Source organism: Cebus imitator, unplaced genomic scaffold (genome assembly GCF_001604975.1).
Source record: "Cebus imitator isolate Cc_AM_T3 unplaced genomic scaffold, Cebus_imitator-1.0 Scaffold11, whole genome shotgun sequence".
Taxonomy (NCBI): Eukaryota; Metazoa; Chordata; class Mammalia; order Primates; family Cebidae; genus Cebus; species Cebus imitator.
Genome location: NW_016107326.1, coordinates 5,736,574 through 5,759,074, shown reverse-complemented (window position 1 = coordinate 5,759,074; position 22,501 = coordinate 5,736,574). Strand labels below are relative to the sequence as shown.

Here is a 22,501-nt window from a genome sequence, read left to right as displayed (position 1 = left end):
AAAAAAAAAAAAAAAAGAAATTCTGTGATCAGATTTATAATTTTAAAAGGTAACTTAGGCTGCACTATGAAAACTGGATTGGAGGAAAAAGGGTGACGCTTAGATTGAGGTCATTATAATAGCACATCTCAGTGGGGCTGGTGGGGATGCATGGATAAATTTAGCATTCAAGATATATATTATGATTTAGAATTCCTGTGTTTTTGGTGATTCCTTGGTGTGAGAGAACAGGACAGAGGATGGCTCCAAATTCCCAGCTTGTGTTACTGAGTGAGTGGCGGACAATGTGCCATTTGCTGAAACAGGAAATCCTCCAGGAGAGGCGGAATGTTGTTGGTTTGCTGGGATTTCTGTTGTTATTGTTGTGGCTGTTGTTTGGGTAGAGGAAGCAGTGCAAGGCTGACGAGCTGTTCTGGATATTAACTTTGAGGTGCCTAGGAGGTAGACTCATGGAGAAACTCTATAGATGCTTGTTATCTATGGTCAGAAGCTCAGTAGAATCTACAAGGCAGAGTAACAAACACAGGGCCAATGACTGACACCTGAAGAAACATTTAGGGAATGGAGAGAGGACCAAGGGGCTAATAAAAATATGTAGAAAGAAGTGGTAGAGAAAAAACACAGATAATATGCTGTCACAGGGGCCAAAGGAAAAGAACACTTCAAGAAAAAGGATTCCCTGCAAAATCAAATATGGCTAAGAGAAATTATTTGCTGTGGATTAAAAGATACCAATTAGGTTTTGATAAACACTGAAAAACGATCATTAGATTTTGCTACAAGGAGGTCACTGTTACCCAGACAAACACAATTTTAATGAAATTACATCCCTTTGGATGGTCGATCATGCTTTGGGCTTTTGGGGGAATGGGGCTTATCTTCCTCTCCCAACCTCCCATCTTTTTTTGGTTTACTTTTATTTTTTGAGACAGAGTTTCACTCTTGTCGCCCAGTTGGAGTGCAATGATGCAGTCTCGGCTCACTGCAACCTCTTCCTCCCGGGTTCAAGCCATTCTCCTGCCTCTGCCTCCCGAGTAGCTGGGACTATAGGCATACACTACATGCCCAGCTAATTTTATTTTTTTCCCTCCCACTTTTTTCAGTAGAGACGGGGTTTCACCATGTTGGCCAGGCTGGTTTCGAACTCCTCCTGACTTCAAGTGATCTGCCCACTTCAGCTTCCCGAAGTGCTGGGATTACAGGCGTGAGCCACTGCGCCTGGCCTCTTTTCTTCTTTGGATCATATTTTTAGGTTTCTTTCTAGTCAAGTGTCTTCTTTCCAACCTGCAGATTCAATCTCCATCTAGTCAAAGTGAAACTGGATGACTAAGCAACCAGCTCCTGGGATGACCTTAAGAAACTACTGGTCTTTTTAAATATTTTCATATGACCATATATCCATGCGCTGCTGCTACCAGTTCCCTCCATGAGCATGCAAGTTTTGTTCAGGGTTAACACACAAATAAAGACAAACCCAGGAAAGATTTCAGGTCTCCCAAGGGCGCACTGATATCCTACTCCGCAGCTCTCGCTCCCTTTATTGTACAAAAGGGATTTCTCTCACTCTCCCAGCTGCATCGCAGCAGCCTTTCTTCTGTCTCCCGTTTCAATGAGCTTCCACTTAGAATGATGCTGTAATTTTGAACTGTACACTTATCTTAGATTTGCTAATTTGAAAACACACATGCATACAACTCATCTGTAAGTAAGATTTAACCACCCAGCAATCTGAGCAGCAGACACAAAATTTCATTTGGTATAATATCTAATACTTATGTGAAGCTAATTAAAGATAATTTGGTCTTAATGAGGCAAAGAGAATATAACAGTGTTAATTTCAAAGTAGGCCGATCCATGAAAGTCAAGTAAAATCACTTCTAACATTTTCACAGACCTAGACTATCTGATGATTCCCACATTCATATTAGTGGTTGGAATAATCCTTCACATTTGTCTCATGTTTTATAGTTACTGATCATCTTCCTATCATTATCTCACTGGATCCCACAATAGCCCTGTGGATGCAGAGACCAGACATTCTCCTTTACACTGCATAGATGAGGAAAACCAAAGTTACACAGCCAGCAAGTGGCAGAAGAGAACTGGAACCCAGGTTAGGGATACCACATTCAGGGTTCTGGGCATTATGTACCTCACCTCACATTTTTAGTACATATAAACTTGAATGATTTTTTTTTTTAAAGAACTTTTAGTAGAAAAAAAATTGTTAAAGAAAATACTGCCCATTTGAAGTACTGAGCCCCTTTAAAAACAGATAAATTTCTAATTGGCTTTACTTTATGATATAAGCAGAAGGAAACATTTATTACTGTCATCTACGAAATCTAAGCAGAAGCTAAATGTGACATCATACAAATGGTACTTCAGATAGGGATGACTAAAAAGCATCAGGCACATATGGGAAACACATTTAAGAATGATCCTCCCTACAGGCTGCCATCTATATTTCCTTTTTCTGGTTTTATGCTGCTATGGGTATTTTTTTCATATAAACAACTTACATTTTGGGATCCTTTTGATCATTATGAACAGTCTCAATTCAGTCCCAGAACCAACAGACTCTTCCAAGAGTGAGAAGGCAGTCATTTCCATAAGGTCAGTTTAGGAGTGCCAACCAATCTGTAATTCCCACTTGAGATGCTGGACTGTGACAACAGGGCTCCTGCCATTATCAGAGGGCACTATTAAGGCATGCTGGCCTACTGTTTTCTTTTTTCCTTAGAATTACAAGGTGTCAAAACAGAGCATTAGAACTACAAGAACCCCCAAGTTGCCTAAAACCAACTATATTTTATTTTGATCCTTTAGTTTAAAGAGGAAAAAACAACTAAGTCTTTTCTTCTGATCTACCAGATGAATAAGTATCTACAAAGCATTGCCCTGAGTTAGGAACAATAGTTTTTTTTTAACTAAATTAGCCAAAGCCAGGCTGGCACAGCACATTCAAGGGAAGATTAAGTGAACCTCAACACTAGAGCCAGATCCCACTGCAGAGTCAAGAGAAGCACTCTGAGGCATCCTCTATCCCCAACAAAGAGGCATGATAACCCCAGGGCTTGAATTTCTGCCATGACCCATACCTTGGTCCCAAAACCTCCGGCTCTCTCCACGTGAACACTGGCTCAGAAAGCGACACCAGCCACATACACCCTCTGGACAGTATCCTCAAGCCATTATTCTCAATTTGTTAAAAGAGAAAACGAGGATATTTTTGAACAGAGAAAACATAACACAGCACCTAAACACCTCTGTCTTGACCCTGAAAATGTCTGAGTGAAAAGTAAGAAACACCAGGGGAAAGAAATTTTCAGTGACCTCGAATATAAAGGAGATCAACCTCCCCTTTGGCAGGTCTTCAATCTGGGAAAGACGAAGGGAGATTGATTACATCAGAAAATCTAAGATCTACCTGTTTAGAATTACGCCTTTATACCCTGTGAAGGAGGCCTTGAAGTTATGATCTAGAAGATAATGATCTCAAACTCCTTATCAACTCAAGTAAGTGTATCACCAGAGGTAAGGAAATATATGAAGGGAACTTTTCTTCCCACATTTAAGTACGTCTTTAATCTGTCTAGGCACCCAGACAAATAGATATTAAAGAAATAAAACAGAAAAGGATGTTTTTAAAGTACCACCTTAAAAATCACAAAGGGTAAACCCTAGACAAGTGAACACCACTAAATTCATCAGGCAGTTACACAAAAGAATAATTCATTCAGAATGAGCCTCATGAGAAAACCCAAAAGATAACGACAGAGTCAGAACTGATGAGTGAGGCACTACCTCTCCAGCATAAAACAGGGATGTCGCAGGGTTGAAATGTATTAAACTGAACATACAGATAATGTTTCCATGCCCTTTTGTCACTATCCATGATGCCGTGAGGTAAAAGAATTTTAATGAATCTGTAAAGCCCATCAAAAAGACTGTCAGAATGTATTTTTCAAGCAAGGTTTGAAATGTCTTATTTCCAAGGCTCTCCCTCCTAGTCAGCACCTGAAAACTGCTGAACCACAAAGGGCCTATCAAGTTAAACCTTCATAAGAGAAAGAAGAATCATTACACAACACTGTCATTCCTTAGTATGAAACATTTCTTCTATCCAACCATCAAGCAGCTGTCGTAAGTGATGATAAGGTTTTAAATTACGTACAGCAATCAAGGACAACAATATCAAACATGCTAACCCATAACGTGGCTGACATTTGCAGTACACTTACCGTAGTTCTTGCAGAACTTGTGCCAGGCTATTTACTTGTGCCCTCACATTTCATTCCCATAAAACCCAAGAGGTTGGTGCTACCATCATCCCTAATTTTCTAACGAGGAAACAGGCTCAGAATGGTGAAGTAACTAACTCAAGGTAGAGGAACAGGGCTATGGCTGGCTCTTGAGTCTGCTCCTAACCAGTATGTCTCACAACTTCCCAAACAAAAATTAGCTATGGTGTTTTGCTAGTTTTTTATTTTTTTTAGAAATTAATACAACTAGAGAAATAGTCATGAATTTTAAAATAAGACTTTAGAGAAAAAAGTTTGGGGAAAAAATTTTAAGAACAGAAAAGGCTGAAGCTGAATTTTTATTGTGTTTTTTTTTTTTTTTTTTTTTTTTTTTTTTTTTTTTTTTTTTGTTTTTTTTTTTTTTTTTTGCTATTAATTTTTAAAGATGGGGTCTTACTCTGTCGCACAGGCTGGAGTGCAGTGACAAGATCATAACTCACTGTAATCTCGAACACCTGAGCTCAAGCTATCCTACTGCCTCAGCCTCCCAAGTAGTTAGGACTACAGCACAGCCAGCTAGTTTTTGTGTTGTTTGTAGCAACTGGGTCTCACTATGTTGCCAAGGCTGGTCTTGAACTCCTGGGCTCAAATGATCCTCCTGCCTAGGCCTCCCAAAGTACTGGGATTATAGGTGTGAGCCACCATGCCCGGCCAAAAAATGATTAATTTTAAAAAATCTAACAACTACCACTCAATCTATAGACATGTATATATGCATGTATACGTGTGTGTGTGTGTGTGTGTGCGCGCGCGTGCGTGTGCATGAATGTGCACAGTACTACCTAAGCAAATAAAACCTGCTTAACATAAAGGAAGACTGGCTGGTAAAACAAATTAAGATAAGCACAGTTTCCCTTTAAATTTCCATTATGAAACTGGAGGTATGGCCTTAAAATCTTATGAGAAAATGGCAGAGACTGCCTTCAAGGTAATAGCTTCCTTGAAAACATTTGAGGTACTGCAATTTGCCAAGAGTCCCTACCCAATAATTCCTTGATTTCAATATCACTTTCTGTACAGACCACTCTTCTTATCTTATTCCAGACAATATGAATTTCTTTCATGCCCAATGACACTGATTCTATTATTGCAGTTTCCAGAATATTGTCTCTCTCATTTGGAGTCACACAGAGCTGGGCTGTAATATTACATTTCACCAGTAGGTGTCATGACCGGAAACACTCGAGACTAAAATACTTTTTGAGACTTTGGTTTATATTAATAGAAAACAAGCCAGTGATTCCAGTTGTACTTAGCTTGAAAGCTTAGAATTCTCTACATTGAATTTATCTACAATGTAGACATCTGTACACTGAATTACCAATGCTGGTATAAAATAAAAGCTCAATCATAAATATGCATAGTATTATATAAGCATATATAATATCCACATGTTAGCACTAATATATTCATGCTTTTTTCTCTATTCCTTACTTTTTCTTTTAAAATGTAAAGCCGATGCTATTACCACATAATTGCCTTAAATAACAACACAGTTTTAATAGAGAGATAAATAGCATGAAGATATAATAATAGGAAGTTGTTGTACAATACTAAGAAAATCACAACTTACCACTACTGCCACAATCTGCACAAGAGAGGAGTTCTTCCGGTTTCTTTTCACGATTTGATTCTTTAGTCCCCAGACAGAAGCTACATATTGGAATGGGATCAGCACGGGGCTATGACAAAATTAAAATAAAAAATACTGTCACTTTTCCATTTCAAAATTAAAAACATTAAAGTCAAAAGCTTCTTAACTTTTTACTTACAGGTTCTTCTTTAACAAAGAAAAACTGCTAATCAACATTTTCTGCTAGTAAAAAAATCTCTTAAATTATTATTATTATTATTTTGAGACGGAGTCTCACTCTGTTGCCAGGCTGGAATGCAGTGCACAATCTCAGCTCACTGCAACCTCCGCCTCCCAGGTTCAAGAGATTCCCCTGCCTCGGACTCCCGAGGAGACGAGACTACAGGTGCGTGCCACCACGCCCAGCTAATTTTTTGTATTTTAATAGAGACAGGGTTTCACCATGTTGGTCAGGATGGTCTCGATCTTCTAACCTCGTGATCTACCCGCCTCAGCCTCCCAAAGTCCTGGGATAAATCTCTTAAATTATTTGATATTAAAGTATTACCTGAATACATTTCAGTATAATGTATGACTCAGAAGTAATTTTTATTAAACCAATGAAATCTAATACCTTTATATATTATATAGCTTGCCTGAAATGAACAAAATTAAGGATTCATTGGACATCTCAACTGTTCCCATTATCTATGTGCCTATAATAAATTATCTGTTCAGCATTATAGTCCATGAATATCATTTATAGACTGCGTAAACTTTATTAAATGTTGTAATGCAGGTTGCTATTATTCACCTACTAAATATTTGACATAAAATATCTATATGTCTTTAGGCAACAGAATAATAATGAGCAGGATTCTGTGGGATCACTTGAAAAGATCAAGAAATCATTATTAACAAAGCTTTTGTGGCACAAAGATCTTCAAATGTAAACCACACCATAACAAACAAAAAAGATAAGCCCTCAATCTCTGACATTCCCACTTTATAAAAGAAACAACAAAACATTTGTCTAGTCCCCTAGTACCCTTTAACTCTTATATAAAAATTGCTTTTAACAATGTATAAATCTACATACATTTTAGTGTCCCCATTGTTATTTACTACTATCAGCAATGCTAGTATTTCCATCCATATGAATAGCTGACTGTGCCTACAGATCTGGTCACATTCTTTTGAACAGCCAAAACTATGAAAACTATAATTTTACCACATATTCCAAGCCTTCACACATGTTGTCTGCTAGCCATCTGAATGTTACTATGATGTCTCTATATTTGAATCTCATGAATCAAAAATTCAGAGCAAGCACACCCAACATAATCACAAATGTTTTTAAATGTAAATTAAAAACAAGATTTTGCTAGGTCTAACTCTCTAAATATACATCAGCATAGAATAAACTTCATTTGTTCAGCCACTCTAGCCCAAATGCCTAATGCATTTCCTGGTGCATAGTAGGCACTCAAAATATATTTGCTAATTGAATAAATGAAGGAAATATATGTTAGTTGAAAAAAAAAAATCAGTGGTTATAATGATTCCAACAAATGCCTTGGTTTCCTGTGACAACACGTCATCAAAAACAAAAAACCATCTCATGACCAAGCATTCACAAAATTCTTTAATATGACTGCTAATTTCATCTTACAAAGGCATTCATTATCTTCCCTTTACTTTCAGCTTAATTTGTTCTTAGAATATGCACAGGCTTTACGTTCTGAGGTAGCTATGCAAATGTATTTTTGTAGCCCCAGTATAAAAAACATTCTGTACTAGAAAAACCGAAAGAGACAAGCTGCAACAAATTGGTCACTGACTCTAGCCACAGTTTTTTAAATGCCAGATAATCAGCACTGCATAATTATGGATCCATAGTTATTACTTGCAACTGCTCAACTGCAGTACCTTGGGAACACTTTTGTTCCTTTAAATAGCAATTAAAAGAACAATCTGGTTTTAAAGTGACAACATTCCCCTGATAGATTCTAGCTAAAACCCAGGCCTCTTTACTAATGGGATTCCTGCTTTCATTTGATATAACAATGTTCAAGCTACTGCTGCCATCCATCCTTGCAGTGATAAATAATTTACAGAATGTCACATATCATTCATGCAATGAAACAAATCCAAATCTCCAATCCCATTTTTCTTTCCCTGATGAATTTTTAGCTGAGAGAGAGACATGGCCATCAGCCAGCATTCATGCTCATTTTTCGTTTTTAACTAAAGGTAACACAAAGGACAAAGGTTGCTAGTAGTTCATGGCCAGAAAGACTGATGTCCCGCGCTCTGCCCAATAATAGAAAGCATAGATGTTATCACTTCACGCTACATTCAAGTGAACCCCACCATGCTGATGTATGCTCACAACCATTTATTTTAAGGATAACTATCTCACAATACTCTATAAAACCACTGCATTATACAGAAATGTCTGCCCTGCTGAATTATTGATAATTCAAAGCACTTTTTGTTAACCTCAGTGTAGCCAAGCCTAATTAACTTGAAAAAATTGTCACCTGTACGAAATGAAACTTTTACAGTAACACATGTAAATGGGTCACAGAATTATTATGATTTACTATTCTCAATCAGACTACATATAAACTGTTTTTTAAAAAATCCCTTATAATAAAGTAAAATGGATTCCAGTCAGAAAGAGGTCTGAGTAAATGGCAACTTGATTCTATACAAATCTACTACAGATAGGTCATATTTAAGACATTTGAAAATGATACCAAAAATCTCCAAATTCTTAATTCCTTCCTTTGAAATTTCACAAAGGCACCTAACCTGTTGATCACATTTTCCCATCAATATGCCTGAATATTTTAAACTAATCCCAAGAAGGAACGCTCATGAATAAGTCTAAAGATTAAAACATCCAGCAAGCTGTGCTCGAGGGATCTCCTTGTCTCCCATGCAATGGCCCTGGGGCAGCTGCTAGGCTAGAGGCTGCTCCTGTACTATCTCATTTAATCATCTTAACAATCTTGCCTGGTATGAGTATTATCTCCATTTTAGAAAAGAAATTGAGCACCTAAGAATTTAAGTAATGTTTTTAAGGCTGCATAGGTTCAAATGTAGAGCTGTATGCAAACACAAGTCTGTCTTTATGACAGCACATTTATTAATTTGCTACCTCCTCTCCATTCCTCAGAATAACAGAATAATGTCTAAAATTATCTTTCCAGTGGCAATAACTCTTTACTAATGTGTTCATAATATATTCCATACAACTTCTCCCATGACCAATGGCATATGGTTTTAAAAATCTATTAAAAAGGTAACCACTAATACATCATAGATTATGTATTAATTACCATGGGGGAAAAGTACCTTTAGAATGGAGAAATTTGGTGGACACCTTCTTAACCAGTATGGGACAAAGTGACATCATATGCCTTCCAAGTGCCCATCCTGAAGGACTGGACACTCCCTATGTAGTATTTTTATCAGAAACATTTATCCTGTCTAATCATAAAGAAACAATTAGGCAAATCCAAATTGGAGGACATTCTCTATAACAAGTTTTCTGGACTTTTCAAAAAGTCATATAATATCTGAAAAAGGGCAGGACCAGCCTGAGTAACATGGGGAAACCTCATCTCTACACAATCAAAAAATTAGCCAGTCATGGTGGCACATGCCTGTGGTCCCAGTTGCTTGGGCAGCTGAGGTGGGAAGATGGCTTGAGCAACTTGATTCTATACAAATCTACTACAGGTAAGTCATATTTAAGATGTTTGCAATCATGAGTCATGATTGCACCACTGCACTCCAGCCTGAGCAACAGAGCATGACCATGTTTCTCAAAAGAAGGGAGGCAGGGGGCAGGACCAATTTATATGACTAAAGTGGCATAAAAACTAAATACAAATATAATCTGTGATTCTTGGTTGGATTCTGGATTTTTACAAAATACCTACAGCTATGAAGGATATTATTGAGATAATTAGGATAATGTGTACTCAGAATTAGACAATATATAAATTAGATATAATATAGTCAACATGATTGTGATTAGGAGAATATCTTCGTTTTTAGTAGATACATGTTGAAATATAGGAGTAAAGTGTTATGATGTCTTTATGTTGAAATCTACGAGTAAAGTATTATTTTTAGAGAGTAACTTACTCTCCAATGAGTCAGAAAAAAACAAAACAAAACCTAAGTGTGTTCGTATGTTAGTGTGGAGAGAGAGAGAGAGAGAGAGAGAGAGAGAGAGAGAGAACATGACACAATGTTAATGGTTAGGGAGTCTATGTAAAAGCCATGCGAGTGTTCATTATATTATTCTTTCAAATTTTCCTCATCTTTACAACTTTCCCAAACAAAAAGTTGTGGGGGGGGGGATCCCACAGATGTAGAGGGCCTACTGAAAATAATAATTCAGTCTAGATGGTTTTTTGTTTTTTTTTTTTGAGAGTAAAGGGATTTACCACCATCTATCTCCAGAACTCATTTCAACTTGCAAAATTAAAACTCTGTATCCATTAAACAGTACTTTCCTATATTCTCTTCCTCTTGCCCAGGAAATCACCATTCTACTTTCTGTGTCTATGAATTTGACTACTCTAGCTACCTCATATAAGTGAAATTATACAGTATTTGTGGAATGGATTATTCTTGAGGCAATAAGAGGTCCCTATAATCAAGAAGCCATGGAGAGACTGGATGGGAGCCATCAGGATGCTGAGGACACAACAGTATACAATTTCACCTCACACAAACTGGGGATCTGGGACTCTTCAAAGGTTCCTTCCGGATCAAATAACAGCTCTAGAGTTAATCTCTAAGGCCTTTCCCAGTTCTAATTTTTTATTGATTCTATAATACTTAGAAATTTTCAGAGTCTTCAAGACCTTTGACCTCAAAATAAGATAGCCTTTTCTAAGGAAACATTCTTCAAATCTAGGACAATGTATTTTTAAGAAACTTTATTTTACTTTATGATTACTTCTATTTCTGCCCAGAAGGAAACTACGTATTTGTTTGCCTGAGTCTACGTAACTGGACAAAAATAAATGAAAATTCCTAAACTAAATCAGAGCCAGCAGTATCTAGACTCAAATCCTCCTCCTGATAATGACACACAAAGAGGTTTTGTAAGCCATTTCCATGGTCTCTGTTCACAACGATCAAGGATATATAGCCCTCTCTCTCTATGATCCCCTATAGATCCGTATTTCATAAGTCATCTACATCTTTCATGAGACTGCTTAAAAATATATACCATTTTAGTAATCCCAAGTGTTAAAAACAAAACAGTTCAACATTTTTCATTCATATGTTCATACTTGCACCATAGAAAGACCCACATTTAAACGTTGCTCTCTAAGCCTCAGGTTTCCTCATCTGTAAAAGTGCACAATAGAGTCTATGTTGTCTAGCTCTTGGGTTGTTAAAGTTCAAATGTGAGTGAGTGTGGAAAGGATTTTGTAAACTATAAAGTTCTACTCAAATACTACTATGAGTATTGCGAAATTTTCTTTGGCTATAAAAACAGAAAGAGCAAACAAACAACTTCGAGTACTTAATAAACATCAGAACAAATGAATTGTTGTGGGGTTTAGAATTACTCTATAAAAGACTTTGATTTTCTGAGCCCCCATGATGAATATTAATCTTAGAGGATTTTTTTAAAGAATGAATTAGGGAGTACAGGAACAGAGTAGAAAATGCCTCCACTGACAGCCAAAAGGCCTGCAAATATTTAATAAAAGGAAAACTCAAACTAAACAAAAAGAAAAAGATGTCAGAGAAAGAAAAACATAAACAAATATAAAATCTTAAATTAATAATACCACAAAAGCAAACAAGGATGAATATTGGCTGGGCATGGTAGCTCACGCCTGTAATCCCTACATTTTGGGACGCCAAGGCGGGGGGATCACTTGAAATCGGGAGTTCAAGACCAGCTTGGCTAACATGGTGAAACCTTGGCTATACTAAAAATATTTTAAAAAATTAGCCTGGCAGCTCCTTCTGTCACTTTTTATAGGTAAATTACACACCTCTCTAAGGTCACCTAACTAGTGAGATGGAGGAGCTCCAGCCTGCTGACACCAAGCCCTTTACTCTCTGGCTTTTCCCATGGTTTGTCCCTCCTTTCACTTAGAGCTTGATACACCTCACCAGAAAGGCTGTCCCCTGACCTCTCTGAAACTGTACTCCACTGGCACCACTCTAGAATCTCCATGCCTTGCTTTTAAGAGACACTACTCGCTTTGTCACCCAGGCTGGAGAGCAGAGGCGTGATCAAAGCTCACTGCAGCCTCCATCCCCTGGGACTCAAGTGATCCTTCTGCCTCAGCCTCCCAAGTAGCTGGGTCTATACAGGTGCACTACCACATCCAGCTAATTTTTTAACTTTTTATAGAGATGGGGTCCCGTGACATTGCCCAGGCCATCTCAAACTCCTTGGCTCCATACCTTGCTTTATTTTTCTTCATTATACTCATCACTATCTGAAAATTACATACCATTCATTTGTCTGTTTCCCTTACTAAACCATAAGTTCCATCATGATGACAGAGACTGTTTATTGCTGTAGCCCCAGCTTCCAAGTATATCTACTGAATAAATGAATAAACAAATGAACAAACTGCTCTGAAGTTGGGAGCTGGTTTCTCCAAGTTACAGGTCCCAAAATATTGTCAACTGTCTTTTAGTTTCATGTACATCTTCAATGACCACAAACATGACATGTAAATAAATCATCAATGGCAAGGTGGATTCCCCCATTATCTAATTTGAAGCCTTTTTTACTCTGACACACAAAATAAATGACATTTATGTTTGCTATATACTTCCCTGGAGATAAACTGACAGATAGGACTAAAATTTAAAAATCAGTTGAGAGGAAAATTATCTGCCCAATATTAACTATTAAGGCTTGCTCAGTAATACTCCCTATAGTTTGTACGTAGGATAGATTTGGGGCATGACCAGTTGCCAGCACATAGTTGTGGTGGCATTCCCCCTCCCCAGCCCCGCCATTTCTTTCCATCTCTAGAAAGAATACAAGTTTATTTAAAAAATAATAATAATAATAAAAGTTGCTAGGCATGGTGGCTTATGCTTATAATCCCAGCACTTTGGGAGGCCGAGGCAGGCAACCACTTGAGGCCAGGAGTTTCAGACCAGTCTGGCCAACATGGTAAAACCTGTCTCTATTTTAAAAAAATACAAAAATGAGCTGGGCATGGTGGTGGGCACCTGAAGTCCCAGCTACTTAGGAGGCTGAGGCAGGAGAATCACTTGGACCCAGGAGGTGGAGGATGCAGTGAGCCAAGATCATGCCACTATACTCCAGCCTGGGCAAGAGACCAAGATTCTGTCTCAAAAGAAACAAAAATTAAAAATTTTAAAACACGGCCAGGTGAGATGGTTCACATTTAATAATCCCAGCACTTTGGGAGGTTGAGGGGGGCGGATCACAAGGTCAGGAGTTTGAGATCAGCCTGGTCAACATGGTGAAACCCTATCTCTACTAAAAATACAAAAATTAGCTGGGCATGGTGGCATGTGCCTGTAATCCCAGCTACTTGGGAGGCGGAGGTTGCAGTGAGCCAAGATCGGTTCATTGCACTTCAACCTGGGCGATAAGAGCAAGACTCTGTCTCAAAAAAAAAAGAAAAAAGAAAGAAAGAAAGAAAAATAAAAAGGAAGCCAAGTAAAATGAATACACTGCAATGGTAACAAAATTATAACAAGACTACATATCTGTTTAGTCTTTTTAAATATAATTTTCATTTTAATCTATTTATTTATTTAGAGACAGGCTAATGGGACTGGCTAATTTTTTTTTATTTTTGGTAGAGAAGAGGTTTCACCATGTTGCCCAGGCTGGTCTCATATGCCTGGGCTCAAGTGATCCACTTACCTGAGCTGGTGCTGGTATTACATGAATGAGCCACCATGCCTAGCCTGTTACAGTTTATTTTTAAAAGAAAAATATCTTTCTAAGGACAGGAACAGGAGTAAAAAGAAAAAGAAAAATATTTTACAAATTTTTCTGCCTTACTACTGGTGATGAATTATTGCCCATAAACTTCATAACTGATGATACTGCAACAGAGATTGAAAACTCCTTCCTGTTGTTACTAAGGTTTTCTTGTTTGCTACTTCAGAACTCTATTTCACACTTACCTTATAAAGAACTAGACTTTATTTCTTGCCACTTAACCCACTTATGCAACTGATGTCTGTTGGAACAGATCAAGGCAGCTCCTAATTAGGATATAGATCATGTACACTCAGGATTTTCCCTCACAGCAATCTGCTTAAGATACAGTCTTCGGAAACACACTAACTCTAAAAGTAGGGATTTCCTGTGATGATCTAAATCATCCTATTTTTTCCAGAGTGTTATCTTGTTCCCATCTGCATCTGCAGTAACAGTAACTGTGGTCAGGCAGCCATTCCTCAGCAAGGAGGTTCATGCCCAGCACTCCCTCAGAGCAGCCCTGGGTCTACTTCACATTCCTCGGGGTAGGACACAACTCTGTTTACAACAGGTCTACCACCATTTTCTCTATACTCCTGTACCCCTTTGTTTTACTCCAAGGCTGTTCTTGCAATTCCATAATGAACTGGACATAAGCAGATAACAAACAATTTTTTTTCCAGAAGATAATTGGAGATATACTTATTATAAGACTTTACACAGGCAATGCTGTCATCATCAGTTTACTCTTCCTATATAGGTTTTTTTTTGTATCACCTCCCCTGCTCATTATACTTCTCTGTGGGTAATTGGTTCTGTGAGGGAGCACTATATCTTCCCCACTGGCTCTGTGGATTGAGTATCTGTATTACTCTGGGCAAAAGGATTTATTATTGTTAATGTATGGAGATCTGGAATGTGATGGCTATATTTTTACCTCCTTGTCACAGGATGAGGGTTCTCCATATTTTAAGTGACAGTAAGGAAATAGCAAAATCTAATAAACAAATATTCAAAAGCATCCCTAAATATATCCCTATAACACATCACTTTTTTTCATTTAAAGAAATCATTTAGAAACAAAAAAAAGATTTCAATGACCACAGAGTGGGAAAGTCCCATGATCAAAGGCTGACTCAGTAGTATAAAATAATAAAGCTTAGCCACAAAGGAGTAAGAAGGGAGAAGGAAGACTTTTTAAGAACATCAGCCACAACAATTTTCAATTGTGTGAAGTTAATTGAAATGCTCACACTGTATCCTGCAGTCTAGAACTTGTTCTAATTAGGCAGGTGTGCCATTTATAAGAGTGCTGATTAAGGAAAGTGGTTCTATCGGAAGGAAACAACTCTAATCCTGCACACTGCATTTAACAATAGCATCTCATTTGTGTGGTGTGTGTTTTCTTGTTTTTGTTTTTGTTTTTCTTTTTCTTTCTTTTTTTTTTTTCTGGTTGATGAAGCCTACAAGTTTTTTTGGGGGAAAAAAAGGACAATTAAACAATTGCTTGCCCCAGGGCCTTCAGTTTCTTATCTGGACAGGGACTTGGCTTTTAAGATTTCATCTGAAATTCTCTCTTCCACTTCTGCCATTAGAAACTGAAGATATTGCATTTATCTTCTTAAGAGGACTCAAAGTCTAATTCAACACAGCTGGAAATTCAACACATGGTTACAGGAAGTCTGTTTAGGATTTACAAACTATTCTCTTTGGCAAACATATCATGATATTAGCAATATAAACCCTACTCTGGATTTAGAAAAGTGGAATTTTAAAATCAACTTACATTCAAGTGTCACAAGTTTTGTTCTGTTTTGTTTTGTTTTTTGAGACAGAGTCTCGCTCCATCACCCAGGCTGGAGTGCAGTGGCGCGATCTCAGCTCAATGCAACCTCTGCCTCCAGGGTTCAAGCAATTCTCTGCCTCAGCCTCCTGAGTAGCTGGGATTACAGGCGCCTACCACCACGCCTGGCTAATTTTTTTGTATTCAAGTGTCACAAATCTTTAGTCGTTTCTTTTTAAAAAGAAAATTAACAAAGTGCCTCTCGACTGATTCCCAGCTTCAGTGCAGCAGGTACCTTGACTGGAGCAGGTCCAAACTTCAAGACTATAATTTATTTAGGGTTACAAAAATCGACAGGGATGTAAATAGAAACTCTATCTTAAAGACGGCAAGAAAAACAGAAGAAATAGGAAAACTTGGGCACTAGATTCTGAAAATAATTCAAGGGCTTCTGTTGGTAGAAATTCTGTATTGTAATTCAACTCTATGACTTAGGAATGTTTTCCAAGTGAGGCTAGAAGCATAATAGTAATGCACAGACTAAAGGATAGGCATAACAACAATTTACAAGAAGCACAAGCAAAAGTTGATACTTAGTAGAGCTGTGTGTCAGCTAGAGGCAGCTAGGAGCTTCTGCAGTTGCCCTAAGGCATTCATTTTAATTTACATATCATACCTAGAACCCTGCCTAGGCACACTGAACAGAATGTAGACATTCTTACTATCAATCCTGCCAAGAGAAACCTGCTCCAACTGCTCAGGAGACACAGGCAACTCAATTGAATGTAATTAGATTCAAACAGGAAAGTAGAATGAGGAGATGAGACACAGGTAAAGTGGTTATTAACAAGCTAGAAAAGTCACACACTAGTCACATTCTCAATAACATTATCACCACCACCTCTGACAGTGCCCTGCACTCACAAAGATTTACATGGCAGTTGAGATGTTATGTTCTATTCAATAAGTTACTAATATTTACTCAGCACCCAAAGTATGCCAAGCAGAATATAATTGGTACTCCAAGTGCTTGTCCTCACAGAACCAATAAAAGTAGTGTAATTTCATTACTACACTTAATTCTCAATTGCCCTCTGGGCACACAAACCATCTGGTGTGCAGAATTTCCATGCTCCTGACTTCTTTTGTTTTCCTTGCTTTCAGACTGCCTCTGACCCTTTCAATTGCAGTATTCATAAGCAGTAGGAAAAGAGGATTATGTGGATAATTACTACCTGAAGGTCAAGAGCTCTGACCTTGTTTTTTGGAGTTAATTCTGTGTAGCAGAAAACTGACTCATCCCTAGATCCCCTTTGCGGTGGAGGTTCATCCCCTTTGTGGTGGAGGTTCTAAATCTACTTTGCTTTAGGCCAGGCGCCACCCTGGGCACTTATATGAACATTATCACAGATTCTGCTCCCTGACACCACAGCTTCACTGTAAGGTGTGTGGGAACTGCACAAAACCAAAGCCCCTCCCCAAATACTAATGCAAGCTGCAGCAAGGCCAGGAGAAGAAATGCCAGGCGTGATAGGCTTCCCCCCCACCCCCTCCCCTGAGGGTGAGGATTTTAAACTTAATTTCCTAGAACTTTACAAGTCTGCAGACACCTAGTAAGCGTTAACAGTAGGAAGAAGGAAGAAAAAGCCCATTATTTTGGTGAAATTGGTAAAGTTTTGCATATCTTAAATAGCTTAGTACATGGTGAGTACTTGGAAGGAGATCCTTGTTTGGTTTTTTAATTCCTATACATAATATAGATGTTTGATAAATATCTGTTGAATATGTGAATGTAACATTTTTCCTACTTGGTACTTTCCTATCACTTTCTAAATTACACTCTTACTTAGCACATAAATGGTAAATAAATAATAATAGAACAGCACATGGTTATGGGGGGAAATACACACTTTAAATGTTTGCCCATCAGAACCTTCACATCTTCCCATTTACAGTGTTTTTTTTTCAGCCGGGAGCGGTGGCTTACACCTGTAATTCCTTCACTTTTTTGGGAGGCCAAGGCAGGCAGATCACTTGGGGTTAGGAGTTCAAGATCAGCCTGGCCAACATGGCAAAACCCCATCTCCACTAAAAATTAGCTGGGCGTGGTAGCACACAGCTGTAATGCCAGCTACTAGGGAGGCTGAGGTGAAACTGCTTGAACCCAGGGGGCGGAGGTTGCAGTGAGCCAAGATCATGCCAATGCACTCTAGCCTGGGTGACACAGAAGATTCCTCTCAAAATAAATAAATAAATAACAAAAAGTTTTTTTTTTTCCAATTGTGGCAAAATATAAATAATATAAAATGTACCACTTTAACCATCTTTAAGCATAAGTTAAGTGTCAATGACTACATTCACACTGTTGTACAACTGAGGCATATTTTACATGCAATAAAATGTACAGTTTGATGAGCTTTGAATAAATGCATACACTACCACACCCTTATCAAAATAGAGACCACTCCATAACCCAAAAAGTTCTCTCCTGCTCCTTTCCAGTCCATACCTTTCCACTTCCCTTCCTAAGCAATCACAAATCTGATTTCTACCACCACAATTTGACTATATCTGTTCTGGAACTTCATTTAAATGGACTCAGACACTATAATTTTTTGTGTGTAGGGCTTCTTCCACTCTCCACAGTGTTTTTGAGATTCACATATATTGTATCTGTCAGTAATTCATTAATTTTTATCACTGGAGTATTTTGCTGTAAATATACAAAATTTTATTTGTTCTCACTATAATTGATCAGCATTTGTTTTAAGTTTAGGGCTAAAATTTTTTAAATCACTATAAACTTTTTTATACAAGTATTTTTGAGAATATGTGCTTTCATTTATCTTGATTAAATACCTAGGAGTGAAACACCTGGGTCATTAGATGGGAATATGTTTAACTTTATTAAAAACCCCTAACTAGACTGATTAAGAAAAAGAAAATGCAAATCACCAATATTAGGAAGTAAGGTAGAGATACAATTACAGACCACTAAGACATTAAAATAATGGAAAATATTATTAACAACTTTATGCCAATAAATTAGACAACAGAGACGAAATGGACTTCACAGACAGATGAAATTAATGAAACTAACCCAACAAGAAATAGAAAAGCTGAATAACCCTAAATCCACTACAGAAAATGATTCATTATTTGAAACCTCCCTAGAAGAACTCCAGACCCAGATGACTTGACTGGTGAATTATTTCAAAGATTTAAGAACACAATGCCAATTTTACATGACTTCAGAAAATAGAGGAGGAGAAAATATTTCTCAATTAATTTCATGAGGCCAGCATAATTCTGATACCAAAATCAGATGGAGACATTATAAGAAAAGAAAATTAAAAGTGTAATCAATATCCCTCATGAACACAATCCCCATTATAAGAAGTTTTACTTTAAAAAACAAATCACCTTTACTTAGGTGTAATTACATTGAGGTATAATTTACTTGCAACAAAATGCAACCTTTTCAAGTTTGGGCAGGCTCAGCACAGTGGCTGATGCCTGTAATCCCAGCACTTTGGGAGGCCGGGGTGGGTGGTTCACTTGAGCTCAGGAGTTGGAGACCAGCCTGGCCAACATGGAGAAACCCCGTCTCTACTGTATTTTGAGATGGGGTTTGTAAAAATACAAAATTAGCCAGGCATGGTGGTGCATGCCTGTAATCCCAGCTACTCGGGAGGCTGAGGCAGAAGAACCCAGGAGGCGGAGGTTGCAGTGAGCCCAATATCGCACCACTGCACTCCAGCCTGGGCAACAGAGCAAGACTCCATCTCAAAAACAAGAAAAAAAAAAAAAGTTTGGGCAAATGATACATCCATGTAATAATCCTAACAATGAAGACATAAAGCACTCTCATTCAACCCAAAATGTTCTCTCCTGCATTCTCGTCCATTTTCAGACCTAGCAACTACTGATCTGCTTTCTGTCACTACATATTAGTTTTGCCGGTTATAAAATTTCATATATGAAATAATACATACAATCTGTACTTTTTTATGACTTAAACTTACACTTCACATGTTTTTGAGATTCATCCATGTTGTTGCATGTGTAATCTATTCCATTTAACGCTACTTAGTTTCTCACTGTATCAATACACCTAATTTGTTTATCCATTTATCTGTCGATAGACATTTGAGTTATTTGCAGTTTGGGGCTCTCTGAATAAAGTTAATATGAACATCCTTTTTTGTGTGCTTGTTTTCATTCCTCTTGGATAATACCTAGAAGTGGAACTGCTAGATATATATGGTCAAGTGTTAGGTTTATTTTATAAGAAAAAGGCAAACTGTATTCCAAGGTGCTTATGCCATTTTCCACTTCCAGGTGCACTTGGTATAGTCAGTTTTTTTAATTTTAGCTGTTCTAGAGAGTGTATGGTGAAACCCCGTCTCTACAAAAAATACAAAGATTAGCTGGGGGTGGTGACACACACCTGTAGTCCCAGCTACTTGGAAGGCTGAGGCAGGAGAATCGCTTCAACTCGGGAGGCAGAGGTTACAGTGAGCCCAAGATTGTGCCACTGCACTCCAGCCTGGGTGACAGAGTGAGACTGTGTCTCTAAATAAATAAATAAATAAATAAATAAATAAATAAATAAGGCAGCATGAAGGCCCAACTCAGCGTAATTCCAATCCAGCTTCAGAGCGACCTGTGAAATCATCCAAGACTGTTCCTGAGCCACATCACTGCTCAAATCTCCCTCCACCCAGTGCTGCTTTGTTGCCCTCCCTCTCAAAAGCCTTAATACCAAGGGCATCCCTTAATAAATATCCCATACCTGAGCTTTATCTGTATAAGCTTCCTGAGGAACACGAGTAATACCCATTATTTAATTGGGTTGTTTGTCTTATTAAGTTGTAAGAGTTCCTTATAGATACTGGATACAGATCCTTTGTACGTATGTATATAATACATAAGATATAAGTGTTGTGAATATTTTCTCCCAGTTTGTGGTTTGCCTTTGCATTTTCCTAACAATTTCTTTTGAAAAACTTTGTGTTTTAATTTTGATAAAGTCCCCTTTATATATTTTTCTAGTTTGTGTTCAATCTAAGAAACCTTCACCTATCCCAAAGTTGCAATGGTTTTATCCTATATTGTTTTCTAGTTTTATAGGTTTAGTTTTTTTATGTATCTATACACTACTTTTAGTTTATTTTTGTTATGAGGTGGGATAAGGGTCACAGTTTATTTTTGCCCCATATTTATAACCAGTTATTCCAGGACCTTTTGTTGAGATTTTCTTCTTCCCATTAATTAGTCCTTCAACTTTTTCTTTTTCAAAAAATTTAAAAACTATTTGAAATACTTTGTCACAAATTTGTTCATCAGCATCCCAAGTTTTAGGGAAAAGCTTGTTGAGATCTTCGCTGAGATTGTTTTGACTCTATAAACCAGTTTGGGAAATACTGACATTGTAACATTATTCAGTCTTCTAATCCATGAACATGGGACATTTCTCCATTTATTTAGGCTGCCTTAATTTCTTTCAATAATGCTTTATAGCTTTGGGGGTACAGGCTTTGCCTATATTTTGTCCAACTTTATCCCTACATATTTTCATATTATTTGATGCTATTATAAATGGTATTTCAGGTTCTGCATCTTCATTGTTACCACAAAGAAATGCAACTTTAAAAACGATGTTCATTTTGTATCCTGGGACCCCACTAAATCCTCTCTAGTTTTAGCAGCTTTCTTAAAGATTCTTTAGGATTTTTGATATAAATGACCATGTGGTCTAAAACTAAAGAGAGACACTATTAGTTTTCCTCTTAATCTGCATGCTGTAAGAGATGGTATTAGTACTATAATTAATGCTTAATACTGTAAGATACATTATTAGTTATTCCTCCCAAATTTTCATTTATTTTTCATACCTTGTTGCATTGGCTAGAACTCCAGCACAATGCTGAATAGAAATGATGAAAGGGGGCTATTCTTGTCTTACTTCTGACCTTACGAAGAAAGTATTTAGTCTTTCACTGTTAATAATGACATTAGCTATGGCTTTTATTTTTTGGAGACAGAGTTTCACTCTTGTTACCCAGGCTGGAGAGCAGTAACACAATCTCAGCTCACCACAACCTCCGCATCCCTGGTTCAAGCAATTCTCCGGCCTCAGCCTCCCGAATAGCTGGGATGACAGGCATGTGCCACCATGCCCAGCTAATTTTGTATTTTTCATTGAGACAGGGTTTCTCAATGTTTGTCAGGCTGGTCTCAAACTCCTGACCTCAGGTGATCAGCCTGCTTCGGCCTCCCAAAGTGCTAGGATTACAGGCGTGAGCCACCATGCCAGGCCAGCTATGGCTTTTTATTAATGTCTTTTATCAGGCTGACAAAAGTTTCTTTTATTCCTAGTTTGCTAAGAGTTTATATCAATGGATTTTTAGCTTGTTGATTATTTTTTCCTTATCTGAATAAGATGATCATATTATTTGCTTCATGTCACAATTAAATCAACAGTATTTCTGGATAAACATTTTTCTAGATAAACTGAAAATGTATTAACTTTTTATATAGTTCTGGATTGATTTGCTAATTTAAAAAAAAAAATCTGTGTTTATGTTCATAAGGAATGTTGCACAGTTTCCTTTTCTTGTGATGTCTTTGGTTAGTTTTTATTTTATTTTTTGCGACAGGGTCTCACTCTGTCACCTAGGCCAGAGTGCACTGGTGTGGTCTCAGCTCACTGCAATCACTGTAAGGAGGTGTGAAGAATCTTAACCTGATTCTGATGAATTACCCATAGATCTTCTAAAAAAATATATGTGCCCAAGTCACACCCACAGACTTTGACTCAATAGGTCTGAGACTGACTTAAGCATTTTTTTTTTTTTTTTTTT

At 37.6% G+C, this 22,501-nt stretch overlaps 1 protein-coding gene across 12 annotated transcripts in view; it reads right to left on the bottom strand.

The window, feature by feature from the left end:
- KAT6B (lysine acetyltransferase 6B) overlaps positions 1-22,501 on the bottom strand; it is a 208,660-nt gene that overhangs the window by 62,817 nt on the left and 123,342 nt on the right. For all 12 annotated transcript variants that reach the window (XM_017549712.2, XM_037727192.1, XM_037727197.1 and 9 more), the window contains one exon: positions 5,878-5,986. In XM_017549712.2, coding sequence (XP_017405201.1) covers positions 5,878-5,986 — 109 coding nt within the window. The remainder of the gene's footprint in view (positions 1-5,877; positions 5,987-22,501) is intronic.